Below are 20,808 nucleotides of genomic sequence, written 5' to 3' on the forward strand. Positions count from 1 at the left end.
GGAAAATCTGGCCAAAAAATACTTCTGAGAATGGCAAAGCAGTGCACCAACAGCTTTGGCTTCCCCAAACCAGCCAGTTCCCTGTTGGGCTTGCATTTGGAAACTCAGAGATGGCAATGTTTTGAATATCAGGTTGGGTAAACTGTAGGGTAAGCCTGGTTTGGGCTGGAGATGGTGAGAGGGAGGTACCACTCATGTCACCTTTCTAGCATGCCAGCTTGAAAGGCCACTATGCCACATCCCCAGGGCAAGGGCCACTGGGCAGTTTGTTACCTGATCACAGCCAGGTGTTTTTACTTAGCATGTCCAGTCCTCATTTGAAGGAATCTAATGCAATGGGGACTTGGTTCTACTTCTAGATCTGCCTCTGATGGCTTCCTCCATCCAGGGAGGTTCTTGCTCTCACACTGGGATGGTGCACAACATGAGGGAGTTTGAAAACAGGGTTCCTATGAGACAACATAAATCTCCTTCAAGGCGAACCATATCTATTCCTATTTCATAATGTTTTGAAAACTATTGCAATTATGCATAAAGGGCTGAAACAGCAGTTTATTGGAGCAAAACCCTGTCGTAATGTGGGTAATCAACCTTCTGTATTTGTATTTCTATCTGAAGCCTGTTTCTCTAGGCAGAAAGTACAAAGGGGCCTTTGTAGGGAGAACAGTAAACTAAAGAGACAGATGAATTATAAGGCATAAGGGAAACATTATTTTGACCTCTTTAGGCATTATTTCAAAAATGTTAAAAATCTTGAGAGCTTTCCAGTGGAGCATTTAAGGAGCAGGAAATATGACCCTGTAGCAGTAGACATACTTCCTTTAAAATCTTAACTGTGTACTGTTGTGGCCCAAGTCTGTGCAGTACAGTGACAGTCCTTTTGGAAAATACTTGTGAGGATTTTACTGGATTAGAGATTTGAGAATAAAAAGATTATTTTTAATGTGATAGTGAAGTGGGTTTTGTAACTGAGACTGTGAAGATGCCAGAACAAAGCCCACTTGCAAGCAAGCATTCATAATACTGATGTAATCAGTAGAGAAGAAATGTCATAAAAAGTTTAGCAAAGTAAATGTTCTCACTCAAACTACCAGTCGGGAATTTAAAAAAAAAAAACAAAAACAAATATTAGAGGCTTTTGTGTCTCATTTGCTGAAGCACTGGCCTGCCTAATGAGATGGGAGTAACTTGCATGTGAACAGATTATTAGGGAAAGGCTTGAAAGGGTCAGCCTCAAGGTATAGCTGGTCACATTGATCACATATTCCTCAGAGTCAACATTGACCCACTTAGGCTTCCTCATAGCATGATCACAACCTTCTAAACACACCCAGGACAAATGGATGCAAAAATTCCTACCAGAGGGTAGAATTAATTGCCCTCCAATTTGGATTGACATATGGTTGTAGACATCTTTAGTGTTCTGTGGTGTGAAGCATGGTCTGAGGAGCACAATCCATTTCCCAGGAGCTGATGGCTCACAGTTCTGGCCCAGAAAGGGACATTGATAATCTCTGCTTCCCCTGGTGCTCAGTGCATCCTCTCAGCTTACATTGCCCTGGGGACTGTTAAGTGTGTTGACTAAATCTCTCTTAATTATAACATGAGTTTACACATGTCTGGCTGACAAGTAAATACTTGGCTTGTATGAACCCATTTAGGTGTCTGAATCTAGAGCTGAATCTCTCCCTGGAAATGTTCAGTTAATTAGGGAAAGATAAGATCTCTTAAGGTTTTTCTCTCCCCGTTTCATATGAAACACACTTGTGATTGCAGACTGGTGGAAAGATCCTGCTTTCTGTTCAGCCATTGAAATCAGTGAAAAGTCACTGAAATATGTGCCTTGAAGCAGGACAGATAGTATCTCTTTGAAGTCTCTGTTCTCCTGTGTCCCCAGTGAATGTCCACAAAGACTTTGCTCATTTTGCAGCAGGGCTCTGCTCCTGTAGAATCACCCTGGCCATGCACAGGGTATCTGGCAGCATCACTCAGCAAGGACTTTATGGATGAGATCTTCTGCTGGTGCAAAACTTGAGCAGTTCCCTTTGCCCAACAGGAGCTACAATGAGGTTCATATCACCTAAAAAATCCAGTCCTGATGGTGTTCAAAAACTTTCCTAGCATTTTAAACAATAAATATTTAGATTTTTGCATAATGGTGTCCATTCTCAAGGAACCTGAGGTGTGGTCCTACATGCTTATGAGTTGGTAATTCCTAATTTTAGGCCCGGAAAGGGTATTAATATTCTCTCCTTCACCCTGGCATGTGATGCAGGCTGTAGAGTAGTCATAAGTGATTCCCAGCAAAGACCTGAGAAATACTCTACTTGTCCAGCCAGCACCTGCAGCCAAGCAGGGAGAAGAAAACATTCCCAGGTTACAGGCACAGGGATACAAGGTGGATGAATTTGGCATTGTGTCCTGTGCATGTATTCTGCTGCTTTAGTGATAACTGGTAACGTCAGTGGGTGCAGTGGATGTTTCATAGCTGTATAAGGCACAACGGAAAGACAAGAGAGAATGGAGAGCAAATAACAGATGGTAAGGAGGTTGAAATGCTTTATGGTGCTTATTCCAGTCTTAAATGAAAAGGATAATAGTAACAGGATATTTAGTACAATCATAGCTAACAGAGCTGGGAAGTCTTCATAAGGGAGAATCCAAAAGAAAAAGGCTGCTGATTGCCTAAATCACTTGAATATTCTTAAATCAGTGAGGCTAAATGAAATTCACCCTTGACTATAGTGCTTAAAAGAGCTGGTGCGAAAAGAGGTTGCTTTATAAAAGCTTCTCCTGTCTTGTGAAGATGCTGCCATGGTTCATACTCCTTAAATCCCTTGGTGAAAAACACTGCAATTCTATGTACCCTTCATGCTCTCAGCACCAAGCCCGAGTCATGGCTGTGTGTGGTCGTGCACACACAGACACACACACACAGAGCCAGCTTTCTGTAGCTGTTTGAGCAAAGGGAAGAATAAGAGTGAAAAGTGACATTGGTTTTGATATGTGACATCAGCTTTCTAGCTGATGAAAGGGAGCAGCATGTTCTAATTATTATTCCCCTTCAAAATAAGCCACGAGCTCAGACAAAAGAGGAGAGAAAGGAGGGGGGGGAATCCAGGAGAGAAACAGAATCACATTTTCTCACTTATCTAATTAAAGCGAGGTGGGCGAGCAAGAGGGAGAGCTCGCTGTGTTCAGGGAGCAGTGCTGCCCCATTTATTCAGGGAAAGGTGGGAAATGGAGCCAGTAACTCCACTGGGCCCATGGGAATTGTCCCATCCCTGACAGAGAGGAGCTGTTCTCCCAGTACTAATTGGCAGCCAGCTTTTGGACATGGTGGTAAGTGGAACAGCACGTCCCCATGTAGTGGCACACCCGTCTGTGCTGGTGTTTGGCACTGCTTTGTGTTGTGGCTGCTTCCAGTGCAGACCAGCCTCGGGACTGTCAGGGACAGCTCCAGCATGTCCCACCACACCAAGGGATTTAAGGCTGCTGTGTACACTCCATACATTTTACAGCTTTATTTAAACTGCCTTTAGCAACTTGTGCTGCTTTCTGAGCAGCCTGTAGTGGGAATTAGCCTCCCCCGTGGGATTGTCTCACCCACTGGCAGTGCACCCTCTCTCCACATTATTCCCCTGTCCCAGTGCCACGTTTCGTTTTGGCTCCTGTGTAAGGTTAAACGCCTCCAACCTTCTTAAAAAAAGCACTTCCTGAAGTCAGAGATTTGCCACCCACTGCCATATGTCCACTGCTTCCTCTCTTCCAAGGTAATGACATTAAGATATGTGCAGCCAAGTGCCTGACATTTGTGGCTCCGGGGAAGGAGCAGGCATTGTACCTCCTAGAAAGCACCTCAGAAATGGATTTCAGCAAGGGAGGAGTGTCTTCTTTTATGTTTTGAGGTTGATGAAGTGATCTCAAGCCCTACTTGGCTCTGTGCCACACTAGAGGTAGTAGCAAGGAGTCGGGAACAAACTGCTCACAGGGGTTGTTTTTTTTTTCCCAGCAGAGAAGCACTGTCACTTTTCCATCCCTTTTGGATCACCAAACAACTTTTTTATCCCCACACAATTGCAACTGTCCAGGCTTCAAGTCTTTAAGCTGTACCTAAAATTGGCAGCTCTAGTGTTGAAGAGAGCTGATAAGTTGAGGACTGGGAGTCAGCCTGACACCCTTCATCTCCTCAGAGCCACAGGTCTGCAGGCACATGTGGGGCTCATCTGTTGCAACCCCACAAGTTGTTGCATTTTTGCTTTGGCAGAACTTTCACCATGGTGATGTGGCTCTCCAGTAGGAGAGCAGTGTGAATTTGGAGGAGACATCCTTTGTTTTCCTTCTAAATTTAAGCCTGCTTCTTCAGTTTGGGTGGGGATAGGGGAAGCCCTGGATGCACTCGCAGGTGTCACTGCATCCTCCAGTTGCTTGGCCAGCCTAGTACCCAGTTCAGGCCATATCCCTGCCTTCCCTTCTCACTATGCCCCTGCTTTATTCCCATCCCTGTTCCTGCTCCTGTTCCTGCTGTGACTTGGCTCTCACACGCTGCAGGGACAGGCATGCTGCTGAAAAAGAAAGTAAGAGCCAAGTGGCTTCTGGAAGACCAGAGGCATCTGCAGGCCAGCAGATGCTGCTGGCGCCCAGAGTTTCTTGGGACCAGCACGGACCTCAGGAATATTTATTTGCATCCTGGCCTCAGTCCCAGTTGGGATCTTTGGATGCTGCCACTGTATGAATATTTATTGCAACAGATGATTATCTTTTCTTGCTGCTCACCCTTAGTTTGCATCCTGTTTTCCCATTGCTCTGCTTTTCACTGTATTCTCGTGCAGTGTTGTAATATACACAACTATATATAAAAAGAATAATCTGGGGATGGACTCCTGCCTTTTTGATTGCAGTTTCTCTCTTGGGGTTTTGTTCTCCTTTAAGCCATGTTTGGTGACAGACAGCTTCATTTGCTCAGATGTCCTTTACCCTCTGAGGTTTAATGTGTTTGTTTAGGACATGAATCTTACTGTCAGTATTTCTATAGCACCCTCTGGAGTCAGACTTCCCTAAAAGCTAGAGCTACATAATTTGTTTCACCAACAAATAAACTCTACTAATTGAAAGATTTTTAGTAATTGGTTGACATCATTCAGGCTCTACCACAGTTGTTGAAATCTACCCTATTAACAGACTTCTGTTTCACATTTATAGTGCCAGAAAATACTTATTTGGGGGTTTTATTACAGTGCAACAACCACACTCACTTTTCAAGGTCAATTCAGATAACTCAAATGCTCACTCTGTGTCTCACTGCATAAGGTGTTCCATTCAGCCTGAGTTCAGAAAGAGCTTTTATTTCCAAAAATTCGTCCATACAGTGCCGTATAACAGGAGTTGCCACCTTTTCAAGATTATTTTTAGTTTCTGGGACCAAACCCAGCGTGGACCAGCGAGCTCTGAAGGCTACACTGTCTCTATCACACTCATTCACTAGGCAGGGCTTGTATGCAGCATCCATGACAAGTGTGTTTCCAGGCTGGATGACAGGGGGTGGTTTACAGGCAAGGAAGTGGAGATGCCAAGAGGCTGAACTCTGACACGAAGGCTGCATGTGTTATTATTCCCCCCCCTCACAGTATGCTGCAGAGCTGCTGGCAGTGGTGCGGCTCCCCTTCATCCATCCCAGCTATCTGCTGAATGTTGTTGACAATGAGGAGTTGATAAAGTCTTCGGAGGCTTGCCGGGATCTGGTGAACGAAGCCAAGCGTTACCACATGCTGCCCCACGCCCGCCAGGAGATGCAGACACCGAGGACCCGGCCCAGGCTCTCTGCAGGTAAAGCAAAACGTCCTTCAACAACACCAGCCCCTGGTTCCACATTTCCTGAACATGCCCCAGGACCAGGTACAGACCTTGGCTCCTTCCCAGAACCTGCTGATATTTCGATCTCAACTTTCCATTGTTACTTTCCTTCAGAATTTGGGAGCCCCTCTCAATGGGTAGACATGTGTGTTCAGATACATGCTTCTGAATTGGGATTTAAAAGGAGCCTAAATTTGAGGAATTACTGTCCTTGACAGAGACAGTAACATTCCTCTGTTGTCCTGAAAATAAGCCCATTGCTCTCTTTGCCTCAGTTTCTCTAGTTGCAGAAATAGGTGAATAATTTAATTTTTTTTTGCCATGGAGCCTCTTGTGGGGAGCATCTGTCTAATATGCATCAAACACCTTCACTTTCACAGCCCTTTGTAAGTATAATATTTTTATATGATGAGGCTGGTGTAAATGTGGTATTTTTACACTGATGAGTACTAGATCAGACTGTTAATGCCTCCAGAACAAATGGATCACACATAACCTAATCCCTTTTAAAAACACAGCAGCTGTGAAAAACTGAATCCTCTTAAAAAGTTCCACACCCATTTTTCCTTTCTGGAAAAATGCATGGAAAAACACTAAGTGCCCACCTTGCCAGCTGAGCCCATATCATGGTGATGTGAGAAATGTCCTAAATATTCGCTGAACAGAGAATGCAGATACCAGATAGGAAAACTGCATCCAAGAAGGAGTCTGATGAAGCAGGTGAATTGTTTTAACATGCTGCCTTGTACTTCTGCCTCCCATAAGTACAACAGAAAGCCAGACAAAACTTTCTGTCACTGCCACTGATGCTAATGTGGCACGGAGATGGCATATCAAACCACGGCATTTGCAGCTTCGGGAGACTGCCTCATCAAGGCACCTTTCAGAAGGACGAAGTGTAGAGGACTTTCAATAACAATCTACCCTAAAAAGTCTTTCATTGAAGACGACTAATGGTGTGATGTTTGAAGGGATTTTTGAAAAGTGCTTATTTTATGTATATAAAATTGTAGGTGTAATGTGATCCATTTCCAGAAGCCTGTTGATGAGGGAAAAGTGATTCTCTCAGGGTAAAGGAGGGTGATTATAGTTTTTTAGGTCAGAGTCTAATTATATAGAATCATGTTATTTTGCATATCAACAGCATTCATGGAGGCACAAAGGATCTCTAAACACCCTTTGTGGACTCGCTGCTGCATGTCACATGCCCTCTCGAGGTCATTGATTATAATCAAGTTATGTCTTGCACAGGTGATTAGATTTTCTGGTACGGCGCAAAAATAATGATCTCTTGTTACTGAGAAATATTTATTTTAAACCGTACAGCACTTTATCTTAATAACTTTTAAGAGAGTAACCTTGCTTGAATGACACAAATATATTTTTTGAAAATGCTAATGAAGAATGACGATAATCCATTACTCTGCAGACGCATTTCTCTCCGCTGCTGCTCCTAATCCCTCTCGCTGCCAGTCTCGCTCCTGCCCCGCACCTGTGCACACTTGTCTGTGGGCTGGGAACTGTAACACATCTCAGCAATGGCTCCAGTCAGGAGACAGCTCCTGAAAACAGTGATGCCTTCCAGCTTGTAGCCTCCTGGTCCTTCTTCTGAGCCTGCCTCTCCTGGCAGCACAGTGCACAGGGGCTTCCAGTTGCTGCAAAAGGGTTTTTAACACTTCAGCTAAACGCCGAGTCCAAGCCAACCCCTGCACCTGACTCTTGGATGGAGTCAGGAAACATCCCAGGGTTATACTGTGACCCGTCTCTGTGGGAATGAGTCTGGAGAGGAGTTTGGAGTAACACTGAGATCAGATATAACTCAACTCTGGCTGTGAAGTGGGAATAAAACCTCAGAGATGTGGACTTGAAAGTTTTGCATGAACAGACAGTTTGGCTTGCTGGACACCTTGCATGTTACAAGCTTGGGGGAGCTGTTCAAGCACAGATAAAGCTCAGTAAATACTAAGGTAGGGGCCATCTTTGTCATGTTTCCTAGCACCTGGTGGACCAAAACCATGATCCATGACTTGAGCACATGTTGTCTGGATCTGGAAAATCAGCTTTTCCTGGGAAAAGCAAAAAAAAAAATAATTAAAAAACCCCAACAAACAAAAAATAATCCACCAGGAAATTATATGTTAATAGAGTGCATGCAGAAAGACTATCAGAGTGAGGATCTATAACCATGGCTTCACTTTCTCCAGACATTAGCTTTTAATGTGAGAAGACGTTATTTAGGTTAAAGTCCAGACAGGCTTTTGGTGAATAATGACCATGCTCCAAAGCTATCACAATCCTTGACAAAATGCCCATTTTCTTCAATGGAAGAGAATTTGCTACCTGCAAGTCTCACTCACAGACTGTTGAAATGAATGGACATCTTTACATGGATCTGCCTTTTTATTTCTTTCCCCCCAAGTTTTGCCCAGATGGCATTCTCCCTCCCTAGTTCTCCCAAGAGTGTTCATAGTGTCATTCCTCACCCACTGCTCCCCCTACACACACATTCCTGTTTTTTCTCACCCTTCGTGGTTTGATTGCAGACTCTAAAACAGATTTATATATGATACATTAAAATTTCCCTGACTGATGAGTATTTTTGGATGGGTTCCTGCCTGGTTGAGAGATGCCACTTTTTTATAATACTATTATTCTTACTTGAATCGTAGGAGTAGCCGAGGTAATAGTCCTAGTTGGGGGTCGCCAGATGATTGGCATGAACCAACGTGCTTTAACAGCAGTCACCTGCTTAAATCCTCAAAACAACAAGTGGTACCCATTGGCCAGCCTGCCCTTCTATGACCGAGAGTTTTTCAGCGTGGTCAGCGCTGGAGACAACATCTATCTCTCAGGTAAGCAGCAATTTCCACAGAAACAGAACCACACAAGGGTTTGGATTCAAAAAGACCTTTAAAGGTCACCTAATCCAACCCCCCCCCACCATGGGCAGGGGCACCTTCCACTATCCCAGGTTGCTCCAAGCCTCATCCAGTTTGGTCTTGAGCAGGGATGGGACAGCCACAGCTTCTCTGGGCAACCTGTGCCAGGGCCTCACAATCCTTGATGTAAAAAATTTCTTTCTTATGTCCAATCTAAATCTCCCTTCTTTCAGTTTAAAACTCTTACATCTGATCCTGTCACTACAGGCCATGATAAAAAGCCTCTTTCCATCTTTCTTATAGTCCCCTTTAAGTACTGAAAGGTCACCATAAGGTCTCCCCAGACCTTTCTCTTTTCCAGGATGAGCAACCCCAGCCTGTCAGCATAGGAGAAGTGCTCCAGCCCTCTGACTGTTTTCACACCCCCTCCTTGGACTCAGTTTAACAGGTCCATGTCCTTTTTGTGCTGGGGACCCCAGAGCTGAACACTGTACTCAGGGTGGGGTATCACGAGAGCAGACTAATTGGGGAGAATCACCTCCTTGACCAGCTGGTGAAGCTGCTTTTGATGCAGCCCAGGATACGCTGACTCTCTTGGGCTGTAAGTGCATTTTGCTGGATCATTTCCTATTTTTTGTCCACCAGTATCCCCCAGTCCTCCTCTAGAGGGCTGTTCTCAATCCATTCATCCCCCAGATTTTCTGGGCTGGGAGAAAAGTTACAATACAGGCAACCCAGACAAAGCAGGACCTGCCAGAGTTTTACCCAGCTGCTCCTGGGGACAAAAAATAAATAAATAAATAAAACAGGTGGGAAGAATGTTGGGAGAGAGGGATTTCCCTGCTTTTATCATTCTCCATGTCTCTGCAGTGTTAACATACTCTCAGAGCAGTCAACAACAATATTGTGCAGTTGCAACGTGAAGAAAATAGGTCTGACAACCATCAAGCATGCAAAGAGGTTTCACTGCCATAGAAACAATTTAAAATACTCTCTGTAGTTGAATCTAAATGGTAGGTTATGGAATTTGAGACAGATAGACTGAACTGCTGAATATGTGACCTACACTTAAAGTATTTGCTTACAGGAGCATTCATGTTTTGTACTTGTTGAAACCTGTCTTCTGACAGTAGTCACTAGCCCTATAATCTTCTCAGTTTTGGTGAAACTGAGACCACGCTCCTTAAAAGGCTTTAACTCCCAAAGTATCTGACAACACCATGCCCTGAGCATCACAGTATCTGGATTTTTGCAGTCTGTTGGTACCTCTGCTTGGTTAGAGGGAGGAAAACAATTCCCACCAGATAATACAAGAATGCTCTGATGGCAGCTGAGTGGGGCTGGATGATTAAAAGAGGAGGCTGGGCAGGGAGGTGCGGATGTGTGATCCGAGGATGTCGCTGGGAGCACAGATGCACCTGGCATCTGTACCAGTAAGGGGTTACAGCTGTTGCCTTTCCCTTGCCGAGCTCTCTCAGTGCATTTTCTGCAGTAAATTGCTGCCTGTGGTGTTAAATTCCATTAATACTGCATAGAGACCCTAAGAATTGATTGGAAATTATTTCTTGATGTTTTTTTCCCCATGCTTGTTTGCCCATGCTTGAGAGCAGCTGGAGCAAAAGTCTTCTGGGGAGGCTTTTGTCAGATGTTGGCTTTTAGTTATTCTTAGCTGAGGTGCTTTCCAATATCTACAGCCATTTTAGGCTGTGTCATACCTAGTAACAAAAGCTTAGAATCCTAATTTCAAAGCTCATTTCAGTCCTTTCCCTTGAATCTGGATGTTATTTGGTGGCTGCAATAAGGAGAGCTGGAAATGCAGCTAAGAGTCAGTTGATATTTTGCTTTGCTCAAACATAGAAGACACAAGAAAAAAGAGAAGGGGAACCAGCTGAAGTGAGAATGGCCTGCTGCAAGCTCTAAGTACCTTGCACTGCATAGCATAGGTTTGGAGAGCAAAATATCAAGGAGGAAGTCTGGTTTTCTCATTAAACCATGAAACTGTGTCTAGTTCGTTTTCCTGGCTTGACCACTGACTCCTAGTGTGGTCCCAAATAAATCATTTCACCTCTTTGTGCTTCAAAACAGGATAGTAAGACACCCATTAAGTGGCTACTTTGGAAGCTTCAAGCAGAAGTTAAAAAGTGACCCATATAAATATTTCACAAGATCATCTTGCACTGTTTTACAGGAGTGGTACAGCTGGTTCTGTCTTTTATCTGCAAATGAAAATAAATAAGAAATTTGCCCCTGAAAATGAGAAATTAAGCCTACAGTCCAAGCACTGACTCTATTGTGCCCATATATGAGCTGCTTCAATCCATCACTGTATTAAGCATTTTAGGTTTCAGGCTGGCCTGTGTCTCGCAAGCCAAGATACACTCAGCCTCCTGACACCTTCTTGCAAGTGTTGCAGTAATTTAATAGACTGGAAGTTATTTATGAACACTGAGAAGGGTCTATCCCCTTATGTATGTGTCCCTCGTAGTCTGACATCTTGATTTCTTTATGTCATCTTATTAAAAAAAAAACCTCAGCCTTTGGGGCACATGAATAAATGACACAGATATGCATCATCGGAACAGATGCTCGGTATTGAGGGTGATTTATTTTAATTAGTCAAATGTCATTTGAAGAGTTTTTACTCTGTAACTGGCTTTGATTGCTGTGTGCAGAGCTGCTGCCGTTGCAGGATCTCACGTAACTCTCCCCTTTCCTGTCCCCCGTGGGCGCCAGGCGGAATGGAGTCGGGTGTCACGCTGGCTGATGTCTGGTGTTACATGTCCCTGCTCGACAACTGGAACCTCGTGTCCCGCATGACAGTCCCGAGGTGTCGGCATAACAGTCTGGTGTACGACGGGAAAATTTACACCATCGGAGGGGTCGGTGTGGCAGGCAACGTGGACCATGTGGAAAGGTAAAAAAACCCCAAAACCCACAACCCAAAATCCCCAACAAAAAAACAAACCATGTGTTGTTTGCTGGAGCTTTTCCTTCATGCTATGCTAAAGGACTGTTTGCCTTTTAAAGGACACATCAAATGGACTGTATGTGTTAATAAGCTTTTCTAACAGCTAAGAAAGTAGGAAAGTGGGCAGGATTAGATTTCATTTAAAAGCTTCAGTGGAAAGCATTGTTTCAAAACCAGAGAGGAAAGTTGCCAGCTTCTCGCTTTGCTCAGGGGAGGGAAGAGAGGAATTAAGCTTCTTTGGACATTTTTCCAGGTTATACAATGAACTAATAAACTTCCTTTGAATTTAGTATTGATGAAAGTCTTTACTGACCACAATAGTACTTTTTTTTTAAATCCAAAAAAGCAGCAGCAAAGGAAGTTTCTTGTATGTGTTTTCCTGGTGTAGCACCTCAGCCTTGACCTGGCTGGAAGATCCTCCCTTTGGTGGTCTTGGCCTGGAGCTGGGACCTGCCAAGTTCAGAGTAAAACAACCAAATAAATGGAAACAGTTTTGAATTCCTGGCAGAACAAAGATGGGAGAGAATGGAAATTTCTCTTTTCAAGTAGATTCCAGATGTAATTTTTTTCATATGGAACTTCAAAAAAACAGGAAGGAGCAAAAGTGCAACAAAAATATTTCACCAAGTAAAATGCCAAAACCAACTGATTTCTTGTCACCCGTGGCATTCAATAAAACCATAGATTTTATATTTATATCAATGTTTTCTCTGAAAAATAAAATTCATTTTGAAATGTGGTTTATAAGAATATTCTATTCCAAATATATCAATACAGTCTAAGCCTTCCCTAAACACTTAATTGGGAAACATATTTGGGAAATGTTTTTCCTAAGTAAATATGGCAACCAAAAATATTTTTGTCAGTTTTAAGTGCTGAATTTGAATACTTCTTCAGTAACATTTTGAAGCAGGCATTTTCCAGTAAAAGTTGCCTTAACAGGCAAGACAAATAGGGATAGGTCATTAGGAAGGATTTCTGGGAAAGGAAAAAACAACACATTTTTCAAAAGGTTGGGCACTGTGTTGGTGATGATGCTCTCAGCCATCAGGGAAATGCAGACAGTAAGGAATGAATGATAAGTCATAACAGTGAAAGCAACATATGAACACTGCTCCCCTCCTTCACCCAGAACTTAAGGTGAGCCCTGCCCACAGGACTTGCTTTGAAACAAATCTCATCCTTTTCGGCAGATTTGTTTCTGGTATCTGGTATCATCCCATAATTTTAAGTCACTAAATTTTTAACTAGCAGAACTATTTTTGTGAGCACAGGAAGAAGAGAGCCCAAGAAAGATGCTATTTTATTTCACCTCTTGATAAAGATGAACAGCAAAAGAATACTATTGAGGAGTCTTGATAGTTGTCATTGATTAAATTATCTCTTTTCAGTTTTCCTTGGGCCTGATTTCTGTCTCTGTTCTGATTTTCATGGTTTATTAAAGCATCCAAAATGTTGGTCAGCTGAATGAACCCTAAATCAAGCAGAGTCCCCCCTGCTTCTTCCCTCTCATGTCAGTCACCCCAGCCCTCACCACAGATGACATTGCAGCCTGCAAAGTCACACTCAGGCCCTTGGTGGCCCCAGCTTGGCTCAGTGAGAGCAGCAGTGCTGGTTTTCCATTGTACCAAGCCCACCAGGAGACCTGGATGTGGGAAAGCAGCAGATTTGCTCCCTATCATTCCAGTGCACACTGTCTCAGCCACAATAAGGATGTCTTGTCATGGGGATTTGCTAAACCCGTGGTTATAATTAATCTGCTGTTGTCTATAGAGTGGCGTGTGAGACAGAGCTGTGGAAAAAGTGCAACATGGCCTCCTTTGGGCTATGCTGGGAAATGAGAGAAGTTTGGGGATGTTTCCTTCTTTATTCTTCATATTAAAATGACAGTAGGGGGTGACAGAAGTGAAGCACAGCATGGCTGAAGCTGTGTTTTGTAAAGGATGTTTCAGGGTCCGCTGTCAGAAATGAAGGTGAGGGAAGGCTGACTCTCCTAGCGGTGCTGAACAAAGTCAGGCCTTTTCACACAAAAGCACCTCCCATTTGGACAAGGCAAGGTTCAGGAATTTAAATTGCTGTACCTATTTTTGCAAGCAGTGAGGATTTCTGAATTTGGATTGCAGCTTTGGGAAAAAAACCACACTAAAATACAAACTAAAATTACTTTAATTGCTGAGCTGGCTGCTGTGTTACAAGCAGTGAATGCCCACTTTTTGCCTCAGCTTTTCTTCCTTCCCCTCCTCCAGAGCTACAAGAAACCAACTTTCTCCCACCATATTTCTGTGTGAATGGCACATTCATCTTTCAAATACTGTGTTGATTTGGATGGGACAGTAGGATACAATCTGACAGTAAGGGGTAAACCTCTCTGTCATTCCAGCAGGTCATATAAAAGCACTAAATTAAAATAATGTGGCATGGTCACGTTTCCTGTCAAGTGATGCCAAAAATTACATTTACCTCTAAAGTTATCACTCCTCTCTTCAGTGTGGAATTGCAGACACACATTCCTGGGTTTGGGGCAGTTTTTCACCAGGAGGCCTCTGGGATTATAGCCCTGTGGAGTTGCAGGGGCTAATCCAAGCCTGACCTACCATACAGTCCTGGGCTGTGCCACCAGTGTGAAGGGCAAGGCACTGAACATCCTCCCTTGCTGGACCACCTACCACCTCCCCTGGTGCACATGCAGCTTATCTTTCCCAACCACATTTTGCTTTCTGCTTGCTCAGTCAGCCCAAGCGTGACCATGCCCGGCTTTGGCCAGGCTCTGACGTGTGTCTGCTGGCATGGTGAAGGGCATGTCTCCACTCCACAGTGACTTACCCTGACCTCACCAGTGAGCAGACCCAGAGGATGATGTCTACAGGGTGTCTCACCACAGTGGGTCTTTGAAGACAGAGAACATAGCATTTTCTCCCAGCTTCTTTCTTGTTCTCCACCTGTTTTTCGTGGAATTCTTTTAATATTTGAACCTAAATGGTTAAAACCTTACAAATATGTTTTTTACAGTATCTTACTTTTTAAAAGCAAATGTCAGGCCACCTTAGTGTGATACCACATGCCTGCACTTAATACATCTGCTGCACCATTATAAAACATTAAAGCAAGTAGGGACCACTGGACTCGTAATGATTTATGGCATCAGCTCCTGTGTCCCTCTGTCCATGCTTTTGGATGTGTCATTGATGCTGAAGGGTGCAGCTTCACCCAGAAATTCTGGTGCCACTTCAAACAGCGGGTGTTTTCCCATCAAATTCAACAGGGCTGAGATTCTTTACCCTTTATCTGCCATTTGTCTGAAAGGAGGCAGCAAAAATTCCGTCTCGATGGATAATATGGGACTATCAATCACAAACAGATGAATAGGAGTCATTCGTTACTCATCTTAAAATAATATGCATGTGCCAGAGGGGCTGAGTTATAAGTCCATTTTTGTGGCTGTGCACGGGTATATGTTCAGGGAAAGTTATGTTTTTGCAATGAGTGTTTAGGGAAATAACAGCATGGCTGCAGTTCTCCATCAAGCCCCTCTGGCAAGGTTCTGTGTGACAGGAAGCAAGTCATTAGGTGTTAGGCGAGAAGGTATTACATTTTCTGTCTTCTTCTGAGATATGAGTTGAGTTGGGAGCTGGTGAAATGAAGTGGATCCACGAACTAGGTCTTTAGATAATGGATGGGCCCTGTAATGTATGCAGTTTGAGAGCCGAGAAGGCTGCGTATACTGACAAGACAATGTATGTGACTGGAGGTGTGGAAATGTGGGTGCTTTGTGGTTATTATATGTTTGAAGGACAGAAGAAGATGAATCCCCTTGACCTGACAGCACTTTTGCAATAAGGTTGTCTAAAATTGGGAGATTACTTATGTTGGCAGTGCATACGTTGAAGACAGTCTAAAAAAATCTGTGTAAAGAATAAGCTTTATACATTTTAGAAACTGCTTCAGCACCTACTGTTTTACTGAGATATGATCATGTAGGAATTAGGGGTTCTCCCCCAAGGAAGGTGGACATTTCTTCACAGGAACAGGCTGTGCAGGGGAGCACTGGAGTCACCATCCCTGTAGGTATTTAGCAGTCATGTAGATGTGGCTCTGAGGGACATGGTTTAGTGGTGGGCCATGCAGTGCTGGGTTAGTGGTTGGACTCAATGATTTTAAAAGATCTTATCTAGATGAAAGAAAATTAAATATATTGCCTTGTCTTAGGATAGTTTCTTAAGCCTGTCAGAAGAGAAAAAAGGCAAAAAACAGTAATCCATTATTGTGATTTTAAATATATGAATCATCTGAAGAGCAGTTCAATATGACACTGTACTGCTTTAGTTTAAACAGAAGCTTTCCTGCAAATATTATTAAATAATGCTTAAATAACTGAAGGATTTCTTGCAGACTGACAGAAATGGTCAGTGTGTAAGTGGCTGACTACGATATAAGGATCTTATAATGTGAATAAATGAAGATGCACATATGGCTGTTTAACCTAGAAGAAGAGAAATTAAGAGACTAAGGAGGAAAAAAAAAAGTACTGAGGAGGAAAAAAAAGTATGTTTTCAGGTACTGAAGAGATCAAAAGTCAAGAAGGCAGTGAAGCGAGTGGCACAGCTTGAAATGAAGGGTTTTCTGCTGTTAATACTGAGGTGGTAGGGAAAGAGCAAGGAAGGAGGAGGTGAATGAAATGAATGAAGGACAGGGAAGATCAGTCCCACAGATTAAATCCTAAGAGTGAAGAGTTGTGGAAACCAGCAAGGTTTTATTTCTGCATGTGCTCTCTTCAAGCCTGAGCTGTATTTTCTGCTGGGTTCAGATCATTTGTTGTATCATGGGTATATAAATTATACATATACATACATATATACATTATATATACAGACAATGTGCATATACACATATATAAGAGATGTAAAAACATATAAGGTATGTGTGAATAATACATAAATCAGCAGGTAGTGAGTGCACAAGGGTCAGATGAGATCCCTGTGCTCAGTGCAAGTGGCACATGAGTGACAGGTGGGTACACGTGTCCTGCAGGGCTGGGGACCAGCAGGTTGCTGGGGCAGAGGAAGGAGCATGAGGGCAAGTGTGTAAAAGCACACATGAGTCCATAGTGTGCAAGGATTGCAGACCTGGAGCCAGCCATGTGAAAGGAGATGTCTTTGAAGATTTAAGTTCAGCAAATTGGACGGGCTCAGTAGGCCCATGGCCAAGGACAAGCATGGACACACCAGGAGGGAGCGGTGGAGGAGGGGGAAGAAAAACCTTTGCTTGGCTTGAAGCCAGCTCACATTATGTCTCCATCTAGGGCTTCAAACAGGAGACTCGAATGCAAAGCTTGACTAATGGAAAGAGATCAAAGTGATTATTCTTTCAATCAGTTTCCTCCCTGCTGGCCCTTGAGCAGGGCTGGTGTGACAGGCAGCCAGCAGCCCCAGGAGCACCAGTGGCCGTGGTGTGATGGCAGTGCCAGAGATGACACAACAGATGGAAAAGCCCTAGGGCAGGGAGCTAAAGCAGGTGTCAGTATTTTCTGTCCTGGGAGGTTACAAAGGTTCACCTTCATTCATTTTTAAACCAATTTAGTTAATCTGGTGCAAATCCTTGTGTGAACACATTAAGAGCTGACTTGAGATAGACCAAAATGATGGAAACCTGCCTTGCAGAGACTTAAGGAGCTTAGACTACTTAGTTTATCCCATAGAAGGTAAAGAGTTGACTTTATTATTTTCAGCACGTCCATATGTGAAAGAGAGAGATTTGATAAGCAGACAGCTTTATAATCCAACAGGGAAAAAGAAACAAACTTTCTGGTGGGTGGAAACTGAAGCAAAACAGACTAGAAATCAAGTCTATGCATTTTGCAAGGAGGGAGTGAACCGGAGGAATAAATTCCCAGGGGATGGAGGGACTTGGTGGACAGCTGTTACAAAATCTTGAAGGCATCAATTTCTCCTCTTCAACCTCAGGACTAGAGTAGACACTCACTGAAGAGAGCAGCCCATGTAAAAACCACGTTAGATGCCCATGTTAGGTGGACAAGAATTTGCTTCCACCTGCTTTATGGTTCACTGATTTTTTAACCAAATGACCTTCAAGAAAAGAGTAGGGCTTTAAGCTTCACCAGATGCACCTGTATCCAGTAGATTTTCAGCCTTTGGCTTGCAGCAGATGAAGTGGGACTCATCATTTTTGGTTTCTCATTGGCAGATGAAGGACAGTTCTGCCATCACAGAGCATAAACAGAGAGCAGTGGAAGTGGGTTAAAAATGGGGTCTGTGGGACCTGAGGCCTCAGTAAGGAAATTCATCCAGAAAAACGATGATTGTTTTTGTAATTTGAACCTTTCCCCAGTATTCCTGGGGATGCAGGCCTCAGCCACACCCAGCCCCCAGCATACATGAAGGATATAACCCCTTCTTCCCAAAAACATACTGGGACACCCAGAAGGTCATTGCCAAGAATCTCCTTGTCTTGGGAGCTGAAGTGTGCCAGGTACTTCTGCCAGCAACAGAGAAGGGACTTGGCTGCTCACCACCCCCATCTCAGACCACTTTGACTGCCCACAAATGTTCCTGGTGCTAAATCAGAGTAGATGGTGTGAGACAAAATGTATCAGTTGACAGGTGGAATGGACCTAAAGGAGGAACAAGAGAAAGAACACTAGGTCAGTTCTCAGCTCTGTTGTTTTTCCCATTCTATACCCAATTATAGCCAATTTTTTTAACAAGACATCAAAAATTAAATTACCAATTACTGCAGTAGCTGAATTAGCAAAGTGTGTCCCAAAAGCAATGTGTGAAACTTTATATTATGTGAGATTCTTTTGCATATCTGTTCGGGTGGATGTGAGTGTTGCTCCCTCTGAGTGCTGGGAATGAATGCAGGAGATGCAGCACGTGGTGCTTACCTGGAGGAGCTGCTTGTGCAGTCAAAATGCATCTGCAGGCTCAGGTTTGGTACAAGAATCAGCCAGTAAAGGTGTGTCACTGTGAATGCTCCCAGCACCATGTTGTTTAATCTTGTTATATTTCTTCCCTTTGATCACTTGTTGTAGATGAATTTAATTTCTCTGTAACTAATTTAGAGCATCATACAAGGCAGTTCTCCATGCTCATTATAAGGGACTTCCCTAATTTATTTTTTTTTTTAGTTAAAGTTTGCCTCCCTCTTGCTTTTGCTTCAGTTCTATGAGTGGGTTAATTACTTTCAGTTATATTAATTGGAAACTCATTAGTGCATTTTTATTAAGCACATTATTTTCTGCTGTTTCTGCCATTTTTATCATTCCTTCCTCCCTTTTATTTTCCCTAAGTTTGAACAGTGAAAATTTGAGGGACATGTTACAGAGGGAGAATTCCCTTGTTTCCAAATCATATTTTGCAGATGGGTTCATGTTCATCTATTCATTTCATGTTTGCATATTGTATATCACTGCCTTTAAGAGCAAAAGTCCTGAATGGGTGGTGAGAGCTTCTGTTCTGGCAGTCAACAACTCTGAAAAATCACTATGCAGGAAACTCCTGTTTGACTGCATCTGTCATTACATGGAAATACAGAAACCTAAAAATCACATTATTCTCCACTGTCTCCAAGACTCATTTTAGAGCAGCTATTTGGATCCCTGCCACATTATCTTCAAAAAAAAAAGGATGCCTGTACTTGTGATGTTGTCTAAAATGAATCTTCATCCATGGATTGTTAACTGTACATCCCTTATGGTCAATGACTTAATTAAATCAGATACTGATGACCTTAAAAAACTAATTTAGCACTTTCATGCATACTCTTTTCTGTTTGATTCATGTCAAATACAAATGCAATGGTGAAATCTTACTCCAGCATTAACAGCTGCAGCATCCTGAAATGAAGCAATGTAGCTTGGTTTGCACAATGAAAATTAAATGGAAGCAACTTATTCTGGCACAAAATGAGAGTTGCTGGTCAGTTAACTGGAGTAAAAGCAGCCATCATGTTGCATTATGTTGCAGGTGAGATGTGTTCCACAAGCTGAACAACTGAAGTATATTAACAGTTGCCTGCCCACAGTCACTATTGGATATCCCCGCACTGATTAGCAAGAATAATCTCATTGTATACTCATTAAAAGAAATTAATCAGTGGAAGACATCTCAACAAAGATGTCCCAAGTTTCTGCACCTTGGACTATAATGAGATTTGAGAGGCATATACAGAAAACAGAACCAGCTTTCTCTGGGCTCCTATCCATGTTTTAAAACCTTAGAGAAAAGCATTCATTACGCCGTTTACCAAGTGGCTGAATTTGCAAGACGTTTTAAAAAAATCACATTTCCACCTCTGCTTTTCTGCTGCTTGCCTGCCTTTCTGTGCTGCCTATTTACCAAGTGGCTGAATTTGCAAAACATTTAAAAAAAAAACACATTTCCACCTCTGCTTTTCTGCTGCTTGCCTGCCTTTCTGTGCTGCCTGGTGCTGCTGAGCTCAGCTCACTGTGCCTGCTGTCCTCCCCAGGTACGACACCATCACCAACCAGTGGGAGACCATCGCGCCGCTGCCCAAGGCCGTGCACTCGGCCGCGGCCACCGTCTGCGGGGGCAAGGTCTACGTCTTCGGGGGGGTCAACGAGGCCGGCCGAGCCGCGGGTGTCTTGCAGTCCTACGTCCCTCAGACCAACTCGTGGAGTTTCATAGAGTCCCCCATGATTGGTAAGCCACGTGTGGTGTTGCAGCAGATCTCTGTGCTACGGGTGTCTGAATGCCTTTGCAGAAAGCAAGGGAGTTGTGGGGTGGGAGGGGATATCCCTGTAACACATTGTACCAGAGAAGCAGTTACCTGGATTTTCACTGAAGGCACTTGTCACTCATTAATACACACTAGTTACCAGCTGGAAGTGATGAGTTCAAAGCAGAGGAGAAAATAAATCAGTTAACTAGGTATGAACAATTAGCCATTTTAGGTTCTAAAAATCTCCAAGCGCAGTGAAACTTCATGCTGGCATCCTGTGTTGTCCCATGTGGGCTCACAGCACTGCTCAAGTAGTGGATTATCACTCATGGGTTTGGTAAAAGGCTGCCTGTCCTGTGGGAAGTGACAGGCATTCTGAACTGGGATTTATCAGTGGTGTCCACAGGCATA

General features: G+C 43.4%; 1 protein-coding gene across 1 annotated transcript in view; it reads left to right on the plus strand.

Moving 5' to 3' along the window:
- KLHL29 (kelch like family member 29) overlaps nt 1-20,808 on the plus strand; it is a 324,971-nt gene that overhangs the window by 282,587 nt on the left and 21,576 nt on the right. The window contains exons 8-11 of the mRNA XM_039721629.1: nt 5,628-5,826; nt 8,523-8,705; nt 11,466-11,646; nt 20,185-20,378. Coding sequence (XP_039577563.1) covers nt 5,628-5,826; nt 8,523-8,705; nt 11,466-11,646; nt 20,185-20,378 — 757 coding nt within the window. The remainder of the gene's footprint in view (nt 1-5,627; nt 5,827-8,522; nt 8,706-11,465; nt 11,647-20,184; nt 20,379-20,808) is intronic.

The sequence above is a fragment of the Passer montanus genome, unplaced genomic scaffold, assembly GCF_014805655.1.
Source record: "Passer montanus isolate IOZ18808 unplaced genomic scaffold, ASM1480565v1 scaffold46, whole genome shotgun sequence".
Taxonomy (NCBI): domain Eukaryota; kingdom Metazoa; phylum Chordata; class Aves; order Passeriformes; family Passeridae; genus Passer; species Passer montanus.